Consider the following 19689-nt stretch of genomic DNA (forward strand, 5'->3'; position numbering starts at 1 on the left):
AAACTTTATATGGGACAAACATAGAGCATAAAAAAACAACTTACTAATTTGCCATGGCAGACGGGGAGAAGAGTTCTTGTATGTGCTGGTCTCAGTAACTTCAGCTGCTCACAGCACATGTCCTCCCTCTTCTTCACCACACTGACCGTTGAGTTGATCACCATTTCCAGACTTGTGGGACAGGACACTGGTCGTTCATCTCTGTGCTGGCCCAACTCAAATCTCTCTTCTTCGGTCTGAAACGAGCACCTCCACAGCCCCCTGAAAGACTCATTCCTCGAGCAATTCACCCACACCAGCTCAAAGTGAGGCACTGAAGAGAACGAACTACTAATGTCAGGGTCTAGTTTATGTACATGTTTACAGTCTTTTAAAACCTCTGAACCTAATGATATATCTGTAAACTTTTTGGCTCCTTATTTGTGACCACTATTTCTCAATATCTGAATCAGACTCACCTGATTTAGTGGAAATAGTATCAAAATAATAAAATAAATCTTGAGGTTTCAGTGACTCTAAAAAATCCTGGGAGGAAACACAAGCAAAACACAATTCGATTTTGAACAGACAATACCATTAAAAAAAGCTAATTATATGGCAGCACTAAGGATGGCAACAAGCAAGCTCAGACCATTAAAAAAAAAAAAATATATATATATATATATATATATATATATATATATATATATATATATATAAACACTACACTGTTCAAAAGTTTGGGGCCAGTAAGATTTTAATTGTAAACAATTTAAATAAATGAATACTTACATTCATCAAGGGATGCCTTATAATCAAATAAATGCAGCCATGGTGACCATGAGAGATTGTTTTCAAAAACTTAAAAAAATATTACTAATCCCAAACTTTTGAACAGTGCCCCTTCTTCATGTTACTCCATTACTTATACATGTGAAATTTGTAAACATCCAACAAAAGATCATAAATTTGCCTTGTTCCAAGCTAAAAGTGGACTTACCTTCTGCAAAGTGCATTGTGAAATCTGTAGCGCTGTTGTTTTTAACAAGCCAGAAACTATAAAGAACCAGATCAGGATTCCCATGTTTGAACACATCTTGAAGCACAGGACTAAACATGCAGCTGAACCAGCCAGGACTATTAGTGATCAGTACCACCGTTATTCTGACCGACAAAAACGTTTGAAGTTGGTTGAAAGCGTCCTGTACATTGACCAATGTCTCACACTCTGCTTGTTTAGAAAGATTAAACAAGAGAGGTTATTGATCAGCATGGAGAAGCCCCACTAAAACACTGAGTTGATGAATGACAGACAATATTTGTTGACACACCATGATCTGTGTAGAAGGTAACAAGCTGTTAGGTGGTTAAATACATTTCAAATCACAGGACAGGAACATGATGTTAAACTATTTAAGGAGGGAGACACGGTATTATATAAATGCTTCAGCAAAAAACAATAGCCAATTTATGAAATTAGCTACTCAGCAATTTTCTTATGGAGCTCTGTTTAAACTTTCTGAGACAATGATTTTCAGTGTTGTCAAACATATCATTTTAATAATTAGAAATCTAGCCTTGGCATACTTAGAATGGTCATGAATGTTATAATTACATTATTAAAATAAATAATTGAATGATATTTCTGATCTGACACATTGAAAATCTGGGATAATGGAAAGTCCGATTCAATTCTGCAAATCGGTTACTTCGAACAGTTTAATGAACCTTTTCAAAAACGATTCAGTGATTCTATTAAGCTATCAACACTTTATTGATGTAAGCCTGATGTATTATTCCATTGATGTATTGCTGTTTCCCCCCTATAGCGTGTTTGCCGTCAACAGAAAGTGACAGGTTTTAACATGTTAAAACTTGAAAACATTATTGGCTTATGACCAAGCTTTTGTACCAAACAGAACCAAGATTTAAGGTCTGGGTCACAAAGGGTATAAAGATTTTTTTTTTTGTTTTTTGTTTTTGTTTTACCAAATTGAAAAAGAAAACCAAATGAAAAGCTTTGACTGAGGGAATCCTTTGGCTTAGAAAAACAGGACTTTTACAGGTACTTGCAAACAAGGAGTTACTATTATCAAGAAATTAAACAAAAGGATGAGCTACTGGCTGCAGGAAAAAAGGTCATTACAAAAAAAAAATGGATGACTCAAACTCCTCCGACAATCAAGGAATGGGTACCTTATTATGAACATAAGGAAAATGGAAAAAAATCGCATTTACAGCTGGACAAATTAGAAAGACTTTGGAACAAGTGGGATTTGTTTTGTAAAAAAAGGAAAATATATATTTTTTAAATAAAATGAAAAAGAAAAGAAAAAACAAACGTTATGTGTAAAACTGTTATTTTTTTCCAAATAAATTTAAAACACTCAAATTATTTTTCTGACCTTATAATTTTTAATAAAATATTACATTAGAAAAAAGCATAGAAGAACGATTTAATGTAAATGTGGTCCCTACTATTTTTTTACAGTCTATGGCTCCCTACTGTCAACCTTACATTTACATTTATCCACATAGTCAACCACCATTCTATGCGGAACGGATCTGGACTTTTATTCTAGTAATATCGTCTGTGCTTTTATATTAAAAAAACAGCTTTTTTCTCGTTGCGAGCTTCACGCTGCTGTTTGTAGGGGAGCGCGTGCGGTCGGTGGGCAGGTAAAAACACACAGCGTTTGAGGGAGCGGAGAGGGTATGTTTGTGTTGCCAAAAAAGCGAAAGCAAACCATTACCGTTGACTTGTAAAAAGAGCTTAATTCTTTAATCGGGCCAGTGACTAAGTATTTGCATTACTTGATTTTGCCTCATTATTAGTGGCAGATGAGCTGAAGTTTGTTGTCGGTTGGTCGTAGCATTAGCAGCAGCGGCGCGGCGTGGTGCAGCACAAACAGTTAGCAGAGCCTGTTGTGTTAGCATCTGCTTGTTTTCAAAATCCCGTTTATTCTAACCTGAGCCAACCCGACTGTAAACATGGCGTAATTGTGGGTTTTAATTGAGCTGAACATCACTTAAATAATGAGATCTCGCTCGAGTTCGCATGTCTGTTGCTAAGGGCCATTTTACGGTTGCTTGTGCGATCTGTTATTTTAACGTTAGTCCATCGTGAAGGTTGATATACAAGATGATCACGACGATTTTAAACCGTTAACGCGATTTTAATCGGCCTTTAGCTGAAATGTTTTCGTTATAATTTTATCAATCCCCCTAACTTTATTACGTTACCTATAACGTTACAGCGTTTTTGGCCGAACTGCGCGTTCGGTTTGCCGAAGTGTGCGATCTATCTAAGTAAGTTTACGTTAGGTTTTTAAATCCAGTCCTTGTTGAAGAGATAAACCCACAAAAAATATTTATTACGGTTATATTGTTTCAAACCTTTAATATTGACTTTTTAGTTTTTAGGTGTACTGTCCCTTTCAGATTGATGTGCTGTTTATATGTTGTAGGCGTGTTTTATTTTTTCAGGAGTGGGGTTTTGGGTAGGCGTGTAAGTGGACACCAATCCAGACTATGTTTGCATGGCTATATTAAGTGCTGAACAGATAGGGGGTGATAGTCTTACATGGGAAGCACAGAGCTGAGAGTTAAACTAGCCACAGGCCCACTGCACCTGTCACTAAACTTTTCTTACACGAACATCTTGGGGATTTTTTTTTATAGTCTTGTGTGTGTGTTATAATCTGTCTCCGTTTCCTCCTCTCCTCCAGAATTTTCTATTTTGTACATACATTATTTTGTATATACTGTTTATGATGACTTCAGTGGTCACTGATGCTGCCAGGGGCAATCGGGACAGAGCCCTACAACAAACCACACACACCTCACAGCCACAGAAACAGATCCTGGTGAGCATCACAAACACACACATCAGTGAGGTGTGATGAGTACCTATCAATGACTGTGTTTTGATTGTGGATGCCATTTATCTCTAGGCCACAGCGGAACAGATCCGACTCGCCCAGGTGATTTACGACAAAAACGATGCAGATTTTGAGGGCAAAGTCCAGCAGGTGAGCAACATCAGGATGAATTTATTTATTTTTTGTTAACTTTTCTTGCTTTTTCTTTCAACACTGTGCTAAAATACACTGATATTTCCTACACAGTTGGAATCTGCAGCTCTGTTGGTAAAGAATCTAGGCTGCCTGCGACTAAAGATATTTCAAGTCGTCTAATCTCACGTTATATTAAAATAATTACTTAAATATATACTTGGGGGAATACTAAACCATAATAAGCTTTTAATATACGTATATAGATGTTAGAGCCAGACTGATTTATAGGGATGTCCCGATCCGATCCACGGCATCGGTATCGCGCCGATACCGGCCCAGAACGCTAGATCGGAGGGGAGAAAAAAATATGAGCGATATCCAGTTTAGCGGCGCAGCCTGTCACGTGATGATTGTTGTGTTTACGCACACGCGCGCAGAGAATCACTCTCGCTTTGCGTGTCAAGAGCGAAACTGGCGCGCGTAAAGTTTGAAGCGAAATTTACGCGCGTGACGCGCGTCAGAATCAAAATCCGTTGGCGGTCATTGTTTTTATGTCGACCGAGCATTCATCAAGAGAGTTACCGCTCTGTATTTACTCTGGATAGCAGAACAGCGGCGTGGGGATCATCGTCGCCGTATATTTGTGTCCACCGGACCCTTCGAAGCCGAACCGTTTGGCGAGTTTCACCATTTGCTCGCTCCAGGAGCTGCGCTGGATGACGGCCGCTGTCAGCGGTACTTCCGCCTGTCACGCGCCCAGTTTGATGACCTGTTGTCCCGCATCTGAGCGAGGATCACCCTCGCCCGGCCCCTCATCCATCTAATCTAGCTGTCATTTATTTTTGTTTTGATAATAAATAGAGCCAGCCTTCAAACCTGTCCTGTGATTTTTTTTCTCTCTCTCACGTCCAGACACGAATTTATGCACATATGTTGATTGTCTTTACAACATAATACTATTTCTAGATATGGAATGAATAACATTCAATACAAAATGAACATGTCTCCATATAGAAATAATGTTTTAAGTGATGAAACATTTGCTTTGTTGTGCATAATCCCACCATGCATTTAGTCATATTAACAAAATAATTTATTGAAGCATCCAGACACTTCACCACGTGAGCAAGCAGCTAGGCTCCTGATTGGTTAACGCGGCGCGAATTCACGCCAAAGTTCAGATTTTTCAACTCGGGCGGCAGACGCGAATTCGCGTCAAATGCGTGAATGCACAACGCTCAATTCGCGCCAACTTGACGCGCGAATGAGGCGTATTCGCGTCTTCCGCGCCGCGCTCCACGCCTCATTCGCGCCGCAGGAATTTTTCTTGCATTGACTTAACATTGAAATCATTCGCGCCTGACGCCCTATTCGCGTCCGGTGTGAACGTAGCATTAGTGCGTCGAAGTTGTGATAGTGCTGTCGGCTAACGCGAAATGCTACTATTTACATTCCATGGATGTTTATTCATATACAATTGTTTTGGACTAAAAACTTCTTCAAATTGGATTGTATGGACGCTTTACAGTGAAACCAAACCATTTTTGTTGGAATGTGGACTAACAGATGGCTAATTGGTGAGTTTCTTCCAGTTTGTGTTGGTTTGTTTTGGCTGTTGGTGGTCTGACAAAGAGACAGATTGTGCCCGCTGTGTTGATTGTATCTTAAAATGGTTTACGTCGTTCGAATCACGAGTTTCTCAGCTTTCCAAAGATATGTATTATGTTTACTTTTGTGTTTGTTTTGTTTTGTCTTTCACAAAGTTAAACCTATAAACCACCCTGTGGGCCGTATACGGCACGTCGGACCACGAAAAAAAAAATATCGGACTAATATCGGTATCGGCAAAAGCCAAAGGTGCGGCATCGGTATCGGTATCGGAAGTGAAAAAGTGGTATCGGGACATCCCTACTGATTTATCGGCAGGCCGATATTAGGCATTTTCCAAACTATCGGTATTAACAGTTATAATGGCGATAAATTAATATTTCAAAAATAAAATAAAAACGGACGAAGCACGCTTCAACCATGTAATGATTGTTGGAGTTGAAACGCGCCACACATTCTGCAAAGTTCTGCTGAATTATTTCTTTAATAGCGCGTGACGGTTATAGCAATGAGATGTATCATCTCTCCTTGTCCTGTTATATTGAAAATATATATTTTACAATTTGCAGTATGACGTTATCCATTGCTAAATTATGGCTCATCATAGACTAGCTAACTACAAAGCTAGCTAATGCCACTATCATCAGTGGAAGACCGCTAATGTTAACATTAATGAGCTTTGGTTCCTCTGTTCTGTTGCGACAATAAAAGAAAGAAAATTTCTTTTTAAAATGCATTATCATATTATTTTAGTTAAAACTCATAAATAACTACAAATAACTAATGTTAGGGAAATCTGTTGATGTAACCGAAAAATATTTGTATCGGTATCGGCCTTCAAAATCCTTTATCGGTCGGGCTCTAATAGATGTAACATAGCCTATTCCGGGCTCATGCACTCATGCTCACCTTTGTCGCTTTTGGTTTGCTTAGTTCGGGACATTTAATTTTATCTTCAACAATATTATTGCAAAATATTTTTCCTGTTATCCCTGTAAAGGTGCTCTGAAACAATATAAATAAAAGTGACTTGACCTAAAGCTTGCCAAAAAGCACCGGCAAAAGTAATGATTGAGTGTGTCATACAAAATAGCTAGGAGACATTATAATTATTTATTAATAATCTAGTGTTTTCCGAGGGGGCTTTCACACTGTAAGTTTAGTTTGAAACGGGGCACGGTTAACATGAAAAATTGGTCATGTGAAAGCTGTCATGTTGACCCCTGTGCCGACTACTACAGTTTTGGTCTACTAAGCCAACTAACGTTTAGTCGACATGATTTCATGAAATGAAAGACACCCCACATGAACTTCATCTCCTGAGCTGCTCTGGCAGTTCACTTGAATTTAATAGTAATAAAAGTAACAAGTTCATTAACATAAAGCCACTAAAAAATAGCCTTGAATCAATCTGGTTCTGCGTGCATTTCAGCAAACATTGAACATATCTGATTGATGTGAATCTTATTACATGTGGTATCAAAGTTGGATTCAAATTGAATTGCGAAATTTCACTGGTACTAGAAGTTCATAAATAAGTGTCAAACTTACTTATTACAATACAAGGTTACATGGGTCAAAAAACAATAATAATTATTTTTTTATTACTTTTATATGTGGAGCCAATTAAAATTACTCATTAAATCGTATTGAGAATTGAATCTAGTAGTTGAGATCTTGTGAATCTGTAATCCTAGCCCTAATTGGTATAATTCCTGGCTCAGAGATAAACATTAGGGATGGGCATTCGATAAAATTTTCTTAGTCGATCGTCGGAAGAATTAACGACCGACTATCGATTAATCATTAAAGGGTTAGTTCACCCAAAAATGAAAATTAAGTCATTAATTACTCACCCCCATGCTGTACCAACCCCGTAAGACCTTCGTTCATCTTCGGAACACAAATAAAGATATTTTTGATTGAATCTGAGGGCTGGATCACTCTTCCATAGACAGCCTGAGGGACTGCCTCTTGACGGCCCAGAAAGTCATTAAAAGAAAAGGTTTAAATATTCCATGTGCCTACAGTGGCTCAACTATAACTTTATCAAGCGACGAGACTACTTTTTGTGCGAAAAAAAAACGTAAATAACGACTTTATTCGACTTTCCATTACTTCCTTATGGGCGCATGCGCGAGAACTGAGACGAGACCGTTCTTCTTCGACTACTTTTTGTTACCGGCTGCTCACCGCTTAGGAGTTTTACCGCCCCCTACCGTATAAGATGACGTCCTGCTTGTAAACAGAACGTTTTGCGCCTCCGGCTATATCAGTACGTCATCTTATATGGTAGGGGGCGGTAAAACTCCTAAGCGGTGAGCAGCCGGTAACAAAAAGTAGTCGAAGAAGAACGGTCTCGTCTCAGTTCTCGCGCATGCGCCCATAAGGAAGTAATGGAAAGTCGAATAAAGTCGTTATTTACATTTTTTTTTTTCGCACAAAAAGTAGTCTCGTCGCTTGATAAAGTTATAGTTGAGCCACTGTAGGCACATGGAATATTTAAACCTTTTCTTTTATTGACTTTCTGGGCCGTCAAGAGGCAGTCCCTCAGGCTGTCTATGGAAGAGTGATCCAGCCCTCAGATTCAATCAAAAATATCTTTATTTGTGTTCCGAAGATGAACGAAGGTCTTACGGGGTTGGTACAGCATGGGGGTGAGTAATTAATGACTTAATTTTCATTTTTGGGTGAACTAACCCTTTAATATTTTTATATTAAAATTTATTATTTGTAACTTTTTATAAATTAAAAATGCAATGTAAATACAAAAACACAGCATGTTTTTTACCTCCGCGCTAACATCAACAGCCCGGGGAACACGTTCACTTTCCCCTCAAACTACGCAACGCAGCAGCATTAGTTTAATGATAATCGATAACAAATTAACGTGATCGACGAAATTCTTAATGATCAATAATCGATCGTCGATTAATCATGCCCATCCCTAATAAACATCCAGAGTTTTATTGTAATGAATGGTAGGCTACTAGAATAAAAATAAATTCCTTAGGCTGTGTGTCCACCAAAGTGTTTTTTCACGTGCCTGGCGTATGTTTTCAATGGGAGCACCACGTTTTTAAAACGCCATGAGCGTAACAAGGCGCTGGAGGTTTTTTTTCATGCTGAAGCGTTCAGTGCCCGGTGTTTTGGTTGCGCTTCCTTTTACAGTACAGAACTCACAGTGTACTTACCTAGAAAGTACTAGCTAATATAAGGTAAGTACATGGAACAGGGGTAGGTTTTTACTGGTCGCCGAGAGTTGAAAAATGTTCAGCTTTGGGTAAAACAGCGCTCATCACTGTCACTTTTTACCCAGTCGTCCAATCACAATTGAGGAGGGGTGTGACTAATACCACACCGACCAACTGTCACAACATTCTTTTTGTACAACGACATCAACCAGCAGAGCAAACCGTACCACAAGGATGAAGAATAATTTTTAGTATGAAACAAATTATCTGCTAAATCAGTTACAAGTAAACTGTGCTGTGGATATTCTGTATCATAGCAACGAAGCGTCTCAACGGAAAAAACACTGCACTGCCAGTGCACCCACAGCTACGTGTTTTCAGCTGGCTAAAAACGCTTTGGTTGACACTCGGCCTTATACTTGATTTTCTTGATTCACATCCTTAGTTCCCTTAATATTTTGTGTATTTTGTTTTATCTACAAGATTTTGATTGCGGTTGGTTGTTTTGTCTTAGCTCATGGAGGTTACAGGCAAAAATCAGGACGAGTGTATGGTGGCCCTTCACGACTGCAATGGAGATGTCAACAGGGCTATCAACTTCCTCCTGGAGGAGGTCACTGTCAAGGTGTGCTCTTGACACAGTTCATCCTGCTTTACTCATTTCTGATTCACTGTATTTTGTAAAAGTATTAATCATACCAGAAAAACTAGACTGAATCGAAATAATGTAATGGATTTTTTTCAAACTTTACTAGCATTAAATACAAGTGATTTAAGTTGCAACTGAGAGGTTAAAGGGTTAGTTCACCCAAAAATGAAAATTTAAGTCATTAATTACTCACCCCCATGCTGTACCAACCCCGTAAGACCTTCGTTCATCTTCGGAACACAAATAAAGATATTTTTGATTGAATCTGAGAGCTCGATCAGTCCTACATAGACCGCCTAAGGGACTGGCTCTTGACGGCCCATAAAGTCATTAAAGAAAAGGTTTGAATATTCCATGTGCCTACAGCGGCTCAATTATAAGTTTATCAAGCGACGAGACTACTTTTTGTGCGAAAAAACATAAATAGCGACTTTATTCCACTATTCCATTACTTCCTCATGGGCGCATGTGCGAGAACTGAGACGAGGACGTTCTCATTCGTCTACTTCTTGTTACCGGCTGCTCACCGCTTAGGAGTTTTACCGCCCCCTACCGTATAAGATGATGTGCTGATATAGCTGGAAGCGCAAAACTTTCTGTTTACAAGCAGAGGAAGATGCGCGCTGTACATACGCTTTTCAATTTGCGTATTTTCCGCACTATAAGGTGCACTTAAAAGCCTTTAATCTTCTCAAAAAACGACAGTGTTCCTTATAATCCGGAGCGCCTTATATATGGCTCATCATTTTATACGGTAGGTGGCGGTAATACTCCTAAGCGGCGAGCAGCCGGTAACAAGAAGTAGTCGAATGAGAACGTCCTCGTCTCAGTTCTCGCGCATGCGCCCATAAGGAAGTAATGGAATAGTGGAATAAAGTCGTTATTTATGTTTTTTTCGCACAAAAAGTATTCTCGTCGCTTGATAAACTTATAATTGAGCCGCTGTAGTCACATGGAATATTCAAACCTTTTCTTTAATGACTTTATGGGCCGTCAAGAGCCAGTCCCTTAGGCAGTCTATGTAGGACTGATCCAGCTCTCAGATTCAATCAAAAATATCTTTATTTGTGTTCCGAAGATGAACGAAGGTCTTACGGGGTTGGTACAGCATGGGGGTGAGTAATTAATGACTTAATTTTCATTTTTGGGTGAACTAACCCTTTAATAAATTCATGTACTGATTATGTTTTGAAATATTCTCATGCTGTGCTAATTTGACAGGACTCATGGGAGACAGTTGGCAAGAAGAAAAGTGTTGGAAAAGAAGGGACTGCACCAGAGAGCAGAGAGAAAAGAGGAGAAAGGGAAAGCAGAGGCCGCGCGGCTTCAAACAGACGTGGCCGAGGAGCCAGCCGCAACCAGGAAGGTGTGTTTCTGTGCGATTAGTGTGCACATGTCCTGACATGCATGTATAGGTTTGTTTTTTTTCCTGAGGCAGAGTATCTAATGGCTTGCATAATAATGATGATTTGGTGATTTAGATATCATCTTTATGAGCATTTCTTGTTCTTGGCTGTTTTAAGGGCGGTTGGAAGAGAACGGGTTTGATTCGGCTCCAGGGGAGAGAGGAGGAGATCGTGGGCGCAGAGGAAGAGGGAGAGGTCAGAGCATTATACTCACTCCTAGACATTACTGCTCATTAATACACTGCTGCCCCTGAAGTGGTTTTTAAGTTGATTAGCATGTCATTAAACGCAACAGTTATAGAAATCAAACTTTACCTCATCCATGACAACAAATTTTTGATTCCCGTCTGACTGATTTATCCACGGTGCAGTTGAAAACAACAATTCCCATCATTCCGCGTTCCTCCATGCCGTTATCAAGCAAAGCCGTTGTTGTTGTTTTGAATGTAGCGCCCTCTAGTGGCATAAATCTTATGTATTGCAGATTTAATTCAAGCTCCATTTCCGCAAGAATTAATTGAAAACGCTCGCTCTGCTCAGCACTGTTATGAATACCTGTGCGGCCGTGCACATTTTGCTTTTGAATCAGAGATTTCCCCCCCACACAGTGGAATTTTGCAGTGTTTTAATATCATTTTTGTTAGCCATCTAGAGGTGTAGAATGTGCCAGGCACATTGAATAATTGCTTTTTTTTGTTCTCATCCTGAACCCTAGACCTCACACCAGAGAACCTTAATAGAAAGCAACATATTCTATGTAATTGTCTAGAGTGTAACACTTATCATGTTTTTGATATTTGGACAGAACATGTCTACGGTATGCATTCTGCTATCTTAGACTGGGCAGGATGGGGCCTGTTCCTGTGTTGCTATTTGTGTCACTGAGCAACGTTTGTAGGGCACTTCATGTGACGAATGCTTTGTTTAAAGCAGCTGCAATTCGAGAGGGGAAGATAAGGGATAGAGCAAGAAAAAGACTGGAAAGTCATTAGAAGTAGGGCTGCAACAACTAATCGATAAAATCGATTATGAAAATCGTTGTCAACGAATGTCATTATCGATTAGTTGGTCTGATTACGTCACGGGGATTGTTTACATGGAACATGCGCTTCTTATATGCGCTTCATGAGGCGCACATGCAGTCTCTCTCCCTCGCCGCTCTACCCTGTCTTGCGCGCGCAACACGGACGGTTTGGAGCACATTATCTTCTGTCTCGCATGCGCGCTCTTGATTCCGTGAGTTTGAACTAATTTTCGGGCATCAGGAAACCGCTATCAATATGCAGCATACACGAAAATCATTCACCTTTCGGTAAATTCGCCAAAATAGGTGACCTATGTTAATCATGTATACTTTATGAAGCCATAAAGTAGTATAATGTGAGATAGAAATGTATATTTAAGTCATTAAATTCAAGTTAACCTAAGCTTTTCCCTCCACTGCGGCTGTCGGTCATTCTCTATTCGGTTTTCAAACAGCGCGTCGCGTTACAACAGTTAACATGATGATCTCTTTCCAAGATGATTCAATGTTATTATTATAATTGATCTGTAGATAAAGGTCTATGATGGTATTTCTATCTTGCTAGACTTTTATTGCTGTAACTTAATCACTTTGAGTGTCTGTTAGATCACAACACTATAGTAGAGTCGGCGCAGTATAATTGTTCTTCACGTGCACAGTAGCCTAACTGAAATTTAAAACTGTTAAAAGAAAAGGCTTAATAAACTATTGCATAGATACTGTATAATACACAGTCAATATGTCTTTCTCTTTCCTTGGTGCTTTTAACTTTAATGCGGCGGACACTGAAGAGCTGCGCGCCGCCCTGTGACTCCGTGTTGCTCCAAGCGCATCATTCAGCGCTCGCGATGCGCATACGCACTTTGTGCAGCTCTTTCATGATCATGTCATAATACTTTTGCGAAATGAAAGCTTATTAATAGCCTTTCTTGTTCTGTCCTATGACTCCTATCTATTATATTTTGCTTCCTCACTAAACAGCTGTGCTTTACATTTAAAACAGTTGTGCATCTGATTTTTACAATGTTTTTCATGAATGTATAACAACAATACAACGAGCAATGTGTACGTTTTACCAGAGTTAGTGTTACACTTATTGTCTCTTATTTGTTCCCCACTAAGGAATGTTTTTTTCACTAAATGTTCAGATTTTATAAAATTATATTGTGCACTTGTGATATTTCTAGGCTAAGTTTTGCTGAGTTATCCACTAATCTAGTTTACAATAGCATTTTTGTTATAGGTTATGGTCATATAATATATTTTTTATTTGTTGTTTTTCTTTATAATGAAGTTGTCTGTATTAAGTAGATTGTTTAACGCGCAAAAGAGTGTGGTTTTTAGGGTTTTATTTTGTTATAATAAACAAAAAAAATGGAATATAATTGTTTTATCCGATTAATCGAAAAAATAATCGTCCGATTAATCGATTATCAAAATAATCGTTAGTTGCAGCCCTAATTAGAAGGGGCTGTTAGGTCTCTTAAATTACTTGATTTTATTTGCAAGAAGGTTTGTAGGCCTGTCACGATCAATTAATCGCACAAAAAAATGAATTTGATTAATTTTTCCGGCTGCGACAATTCTCTCTCTCTCTCTCTCTCTCTCTCTCTCTCTCTCTCTACCAACCAAAGAGACTGGATGACTACTCTCATCCGGGCCGATATTTACTATCCTTGGGCCGGGTCCTTGATCTAGAGATGTGCACTCCCAGTGCAATAGAGTGCGGCGCGGCTCTAGATTTGATGGCTGAGCGTGGGCAGTAATAAACTCTGTGTGTGTGGGTTGCGGGACAGTGAAATGATTCGCGGGACTCCCGTAAACTAGCAATATCTATGAATAAAACATATAAAAACGGATAGATTTTTATTCATCTGTTGCAGAAAAGCGACAACAACAACTAAAACAAAATAGAAACGATTACAGGCCAGAGTTTCTATTCATAACATCTTTGCAGCGTTGAGCGATGTAGCCAATCACAGATGTATTTCTGGTTCTCTGATTTCTTGAACACAATGGCCAATCAGAAGCATTTAACATCGACTCCCCTCACCACTCAAAACTGACTTTGTTCAGTGCTGAATTCTGTGTTCATAATTGATAATAACAGATGTGTGATCGGGCTGAACTGTCAGCTTTTTAGGAATTAAGGAGCACATGCAGTACTTTTATTTATTATTTTTGTTTTTTTATTCAAGTCCATTTTTGTTAAGAGACTGAGTCCATTGCTTTTATTGTTTTTGGTTGTTTTGTTAATTTATTGTGGATATTTAAAATGTTTTCCATTTTCAGTGTTAAATAGTATTTAGAAATAAAAGTTGATTGATCTTTGAAAAGGTGTACCTGCATTATGCCATTATCATTATTTTAGATGTAAATGGTCTCAGAACATCGATATTATCGTTCATCGCAGTAATTTCTTGGACAATTTATCGTCCAGCAAAATTTATCATGACAGGACTAGTATTTAGAATGTAGAAGTCTTTGAGGTACAGGTGGAAAAAATATTTAAATGTACCAAAGACAACCAATCATACTTGCTGTGATTGGTTGACAGACACAAAACAAGATTGACAATGTTGTCATTTACTTGGCATTATTTTTTTTACATTTTTACTTTATTTTCACTTGTTCTACTACATATTCATACTGATGTGTCATGTCAGGTGTAGGAGGTAGAGGAAGAGCCAGAGGAGCTGGAATGAGCAGGTTCTCTCAGGGAATGGGGTGAGTTTTTTTTTTTCAAAACCAAAGAAAAAAAGAATCACAACACCTGCGCCCATTCTTGGTCATTCACACTCTCCCCCTTCGTTTCTTGTGTTTGATTAGTAGGACGTTTAACCCCGCTGACTGCACCGGCTCTGCTGAAGCAGCGGATCCTGTAAGTGAGACTACTGAAGGAGCAGGTGAGTGCAGTTTAATGATCTGGATTCTGGACACTGTTTCTTTAATAGAGCGTTGCTCCTCTAAAGCTTTTCACTTAATCATATCTGAAGCCATTTTCAGAAAAGTATTGACGTCAGTGAGACTCTTTTTAGTGGTATTGATTACATACCGCATGCTCTGTATTGATTGAAATTCAGAATGCTGATCTCATATCCAATTTATGTAGTGCAAATCATCAAACTGAAAAGCTAAATTTGTGTAAATGAACAAGCAATAAAACAGGGTTTCTGAGTTTTATATAAAATCTAAACTCTGCTTTTCTGTCAGGACCTTGGAAGGACAGTCTGGAAGATTGGGCATCCGAAGACTGGAATGAAGATGTGAGTGACCTCGTGTTAAAATGAAACTGGAACACTTGAATTGTAATGACAATGTGTAATGCTCACTTCTCCATTTATCAGCTATCTGAGACCAAAGTGTTCACTGCTTCCTATGCTTTTGGCTCCAAGAATCCCATGCAGCCTGGACAGGGGTGAGTGCTTCCTGTGCTTCAGCACTTTCCAGCACAGAGAAAAGATGTATGGAGGCCTAGGAGTGCCACTTAAAAAAAAAAAAAAAAAAAAATAAGTTCAAATAAATTCAAAATGTTTAGAATAATTCCTCTTTAAATTGACAAAGTTACATTCAGAAAGTATTCTGAGTCTCCCGGATTTTATCAAAATATCTTTTTTTTTGTGTTTCGAAGATGTACGAGGGTCTAACAGGTTTGGAATGACAGATAATCTATCCCTCAAAAAAGTGAATTATCCCTTTAATCCTAATATCTAATATATAGTAGTTTTATTTTCTTTTTTAAGTAGCACACCTAGGATGACAATGGAATTACTTCTTACTCTGTCGGTCACATTTGTTATTACCTATTCAACTTGTTTGTTGGCACGGTATCATTTTATATCAATTTCATTTGAAGAGTTTCTGACCAAAGATGCTGACTATTTGTTTTGCGTTGACCACTAAAGCACTATATGATAACGAGTCTGGTTTGTCTACTGCTTAAATGTTCAACAAGCAGTTAAGAGCAGCAAGTTTAGAGCTTTATCTCTCTGCCTGTGTGCTCTAAAATATTTGGCAAGCATTCAGGTATGATTTCCCCTCCCAGTCTAGTGAATTTACGACTTGTTTTTGCAATTGAATAAAAAAAAAGCACACGTCTTTACAACTCGGCAAGCGTGACAGTTGAGCAGGCATATATAAGTGTAGTGCCCTAAAATATTCTCTCTTCCTGTGTTGTGGAAGTATCAGAACCAAAGAAAAACGCATCTCTAATGTTTTGTATCACAGAGTAATGGCCTTTTTTGTAGTTGTCTGAATGTGTGTGTTTGCTCATCAGGATGGATCTCGGCTCTCTGTTGCCTAAGGTGGCTGACGGCGACTCGGAGCTGGTCGGATTGGAGCCGTCATCCCTTGAAACTCTCACTCAGAGCCTGGTGTACACCAACTCCCAGCAGTACTCCACCCGAGCACACACACACAGCTACGCTTCTGCTGCTGCTGGCACTTATGCACATGCTGCATCGGTGAGAACACGGGCACACGTACAGCACTTGAATCCACAGATTTATAGAATTATTCTGGCTATTTTAGTAATTATTCAGAAGATACTCTACAATTCAAAAGTGTGGGCTCAGTCAAAAAATATCCTGATAACTGATATGATGCCAATATATAATGTCCACTATTACATTTTCTTTACAATTTTTGTAATAACAAATGTCTGAAAGGACCAGAGCTTTGGTACAAAGATGAAACTTAAAAGTCCCAAACTTTTAGGCATAAAAAAGGCGTAGTTTTTGCTTTGGTATCAAAATTGGTATTGATAACTGTAATTTTACTGAAATTGGTTTTGACTGAAATAGAAAGGGCTGACCCGGGACTAGGGTTGCAAATTAGCCTATTAGCTAGAAACATTTTTTATGCAACACATCAACAGAAATTGTTATGGCTTTGACTGTGATGGTTATATAGGGCTGGACTATTTTGGCTAAAATCATGATTACGATTATTGAACAATTATTATTATTTTTCCTCATATGTCACTGGCAAGGCTTATACTGTAAATATGCAAGTGTGTTTTTCTAATGAAAGAGTGCATAATCCTATCTTTGAGATTCTAAAATAAGGAAACGCACAGATAGCTTTTAATGCTATTAGATATTTAAAAATGTAGAAAATAGTTATTTTTGTAAACAAAATAAATTATTGTAAATATTGCCATCTTAAGTAAAATATAACTTGTATAAAACTAAAAAAGTAGTCCTTTTCATATCGTTTAGCATTTGTATATGCTTGTGTTATCGAAAGCTGCATTGTGGAGTGTAGACACTTGTTGCTGGTAGGGCTGGTCCGAATACCATTTTTTTGAGCTTCGAAGCTTCGGTAGTAATGAACATCGAATATTCGAAGCTTCGGAATGTCTGTATGGTGCAATATAGATAGACTGGCAAGAGGCGACACATTCAGAATGAATAAACTTTTAATAAACTACAGCACGAGCGGGAAGCGGCGCGCCTCACATGAGCAAGAACGTATGCTCCGAGAACGGACACTGCAAAACACACACACGCACACACACGTCTGTTAACTTATAACTGACTAACAAATTACTGACAAAGTAGGGTAGATTTAAATGCGGCGTGCCTCACACGTGCAGGGAATATGCTCAGAGAATGGGACACTGCATTTGTGTTATAAAACACACACACACACAGGTCTTTTAACTTAAGCAATATTTTTAATTAGGTATAGTTTTCTCACTAACAAAGTAGGGTAGATTTAAATGAATAAAAACAAAATTTAAATGAATAAAAACGAAATTTAAACAAATAAAACAAAAAAAAATTAATTTAAATGTATAAAAACGAAATTTAAATAAATGAAAACAAATAACTTAAATATAGAAAAATGAAATTTAAAAAACGAAATTGTGACGTGAGGTCCCAGTAAAATCTCAGAGTCTCGCAGTAGATTCATTTATTTTGAGAATAACGGATAAAGGATAATACATTTCGTTTCTATTATTCTATTTTCCACAATGTCAAAACCCAAAATATGTACAAGCACAGGCATGCACTTCTGTCCATACAAACTGTGTTCTGTGCTGTTCTGCTCACTAGCCAGAGAGTACTACCGTTGCAGGAACAATTTTAGTAGTCCAAGAAGCAAATATATTTATGAAATAGCTATAACGAAGTTTTATGTTAAGTATTATATTTCACCAGATTTTATACTGTAAAACATATTCAAGCGCAAATGAGAACCGTTTCGAGTGGGATGCCAGGTGTGCAAAAAACAAACAAACAAAAAAAGAAACATGATTATTCGAATGTCACATTTTCAAATCGAATACCAACCCACCGAACGAATATTCAAATATTCTGGTCCAGCCCTAGTTGCTGGGCGTTTGTCAGTCTCTCTCCTTTTTTGCGTGTTTCTTTGGTACAAGCAGCTCCTGTTGCTGAGTTCACTCAGTATTTGAGGAATCAGACATGTCTAAGCAACGTCTATACTTTGCTTATGAGCTGCGATTCCTTTCAAGAAACCACGCAGGTGCGTTTTCTCTGATTCGATCATAAACTAGCGCATTTCGTACCGTTTCACGCTGGCGAACGATCCCGGCTTAAACGGCATCATTAGACTGCATCGCGGCATTGATTACGGCTTTTGTTCACACAGCACGAGCTCCGTGACTAAACCGTGAACTGAACACAGCATGTTTCTCTGTCCTAGCGGCACCAATCCCGGGCCATGTTTACGCCCACACAGAAGGTGTTCTTTCAGTTTCACGAGATCAATGCGCTGTGTGAAAGGGGATCATGTTGTTTCAATGTTGCAGACTGGACAGGGTGGAGTTACGTGACTATTATGTTTTAAGGGGAAAGTACGTTAACACTTAGTGGGCGGATCTATTAATAGGATTCAAAAACCGAATTAACTGACATGGTAAAATAACGTTGGTTATAGGCTCTGAATTTATTTTTGGTTATTTTTCGATTAATTGTCCAGCCCTATAATTATGTATGTAATAATGTGCACAGCATTGTCCCTGACACATAAACTTATACATTTCGGGATCATGGCAACACTTTCTTTTTTTCCTTCTAGACCATGCTGGGTTCCAGGCTTCCCCACAGTGATGTGCAGAAAACTGAGCCAATCAGCACACCCCGAATCGCCCCACTGTCCAATCAGATTTCAGGGGCCCTGAGCAATGGCACTGCATCTGTTGAATCCACTGCTCCGATGCCTATTGAATCCACCGCCATGCCCTTGAATGAACCCAAGGAGACTCCTGTTACAGCAGCTCACCGTGAGTATTGAGCATACTGTCTATACTATATAATTGCTGATTCCATGATGTACACAACTGAATCCCATTGACCATTGGAGTCAATATAGTTTTGTAGTTTTACACATCATTAACAAGCTATCTAATATTTATGAACGCAAATTCTCTATGAAAGTTTGAAAAAGACTGACCACGTCTTTTGTCTATAGTGGACCTAAAGGCCCAACCCGACCCATCTCCCATCCTCAGTCATCTTACCCAGCATCAAAATGCAGCACTCCAGTCGGACCTGCCGGCTCAGGCCCGAGACCCTGTCCCAATTCCCCCATATGATGAGCCTTCTCCAACACTGAAACCCTTCTGTGAGCCTGTCGTTATCACGGCAGAGCCGCCACAACCCAGAAACTTCAGACCACAAAGACGGAGAGTGCCCCCTCCATCAAAGGTAACAAAAGAAAAGCCATAGTGTTATGTGTGCCTTGTGACATTAATGTTAAAATTAGTGGTTCAATTTGGCTGCCATTAAAGTAAAAAAAAAAAAAAGTTTCATTCATTCAAAACCTCATTCATATAGTTTAATGG

General features: G+C 38.7%; 2 protein-coding genes across 6 annotated transcripts in view; one reads left to right on the top strand and one right to left on the bottom strand.

Annotated features, from left to right (window-relative positions):
- adamts13 (ADAM metallopeptidase with thrombospondin type 1 motif, 13) overlaps window positions 1-1207 on the bottom strand; it is a 45691-nt gene extending 44484 nt beyond the window's left edge. The window contains exons 1-3 of the mRNA XM_089119389.1: window positions 980-1207; window positions 459-525; window positions 45-313 (exon numbers count right to left, since the gene is read on the bottom strand). Coding sequence (XP_088975515.1) covers window positions 45-313; window positions 459-525; window positions 980-1075 — 432 coding nt within the window. The 5' untranslated portion in view covers window positions 1076-1207. The remainder of the gene's footprint in view (window positions 1-44; window positions 314-458; window positions 526-979) is intronic.
- A 1325-nt stretch (window positions 1208-2532) lies between these two features.
- The window catches only part of ubap2b (ubiquitin associated protein 2b), a 36902-nt gene continuing 19745 nt past the window's right edge, over window positions 2533-19689 (top strand). For 2 of the 5 annotated variants that reach the window (XM_089119390.1, XM_089119392.1), the window contains exons 1-13: window positions 2613-2692; window positions 3708-3845; window positions 3933-4010; window positions 9312-9422; window positions 10668-10812; window positions 10970-11047; window positions 14543-14603; window positions 14706-14782; window positions 15090-15142; window positions 15224-15294; window positions 16153-16339; window positions 18924-19128; window positions 19317-19552. In XM_089119390.1, coding sequence (XP_088975516.1) covers window positions 3750-3845; window positions 3933-4010; window positions 9312-9422; window positions 10668-10812; window positions 10970-11047; window positions 14543-14603; window positions 14706-14782; window positions 15090-15142; window positions 15224-15294; window positions 16153-16339; window positions 18924-19128; window positions 19317-19552 — 1398 coding nt within the window. In that variant the 5' untranslated portion in view covers window positions 2613-2692; window positions 3708-3749. Of the gene's footprint in view, window positions 2693-3707; window positions 3846-3932; window positions 4011-9311; window positions 9423-10667; window positions 10813-10969; window positions 11048-14542; window positions 14604-14705; window positions 14783-15089; window positions 15143-15223; window positions 15295-16152; window positions 16340-18923; window positions 19129-19316; window positions 19553-19689 lie in introns of all 5 variants that reach the window. The other 3 variants (XM_089119391.1, XM_089119394.1, XM_089119393.1) reach the window with 2 other exon arrangements.

Source organism: Pimephales promelas, chromosome 14 (genome assembly GCF_988280905.1).
Source record: "Pimephales promelas chromosome 14, fPimPro1.hap1.1, whole genome shotgun sequence".
Lineage (NCBI taxonomy): Eukaryota > Metazoa > Chordata > Actinopteri > Cypriniformes > Leuciscidae > Pimephales > Pimephales promelas.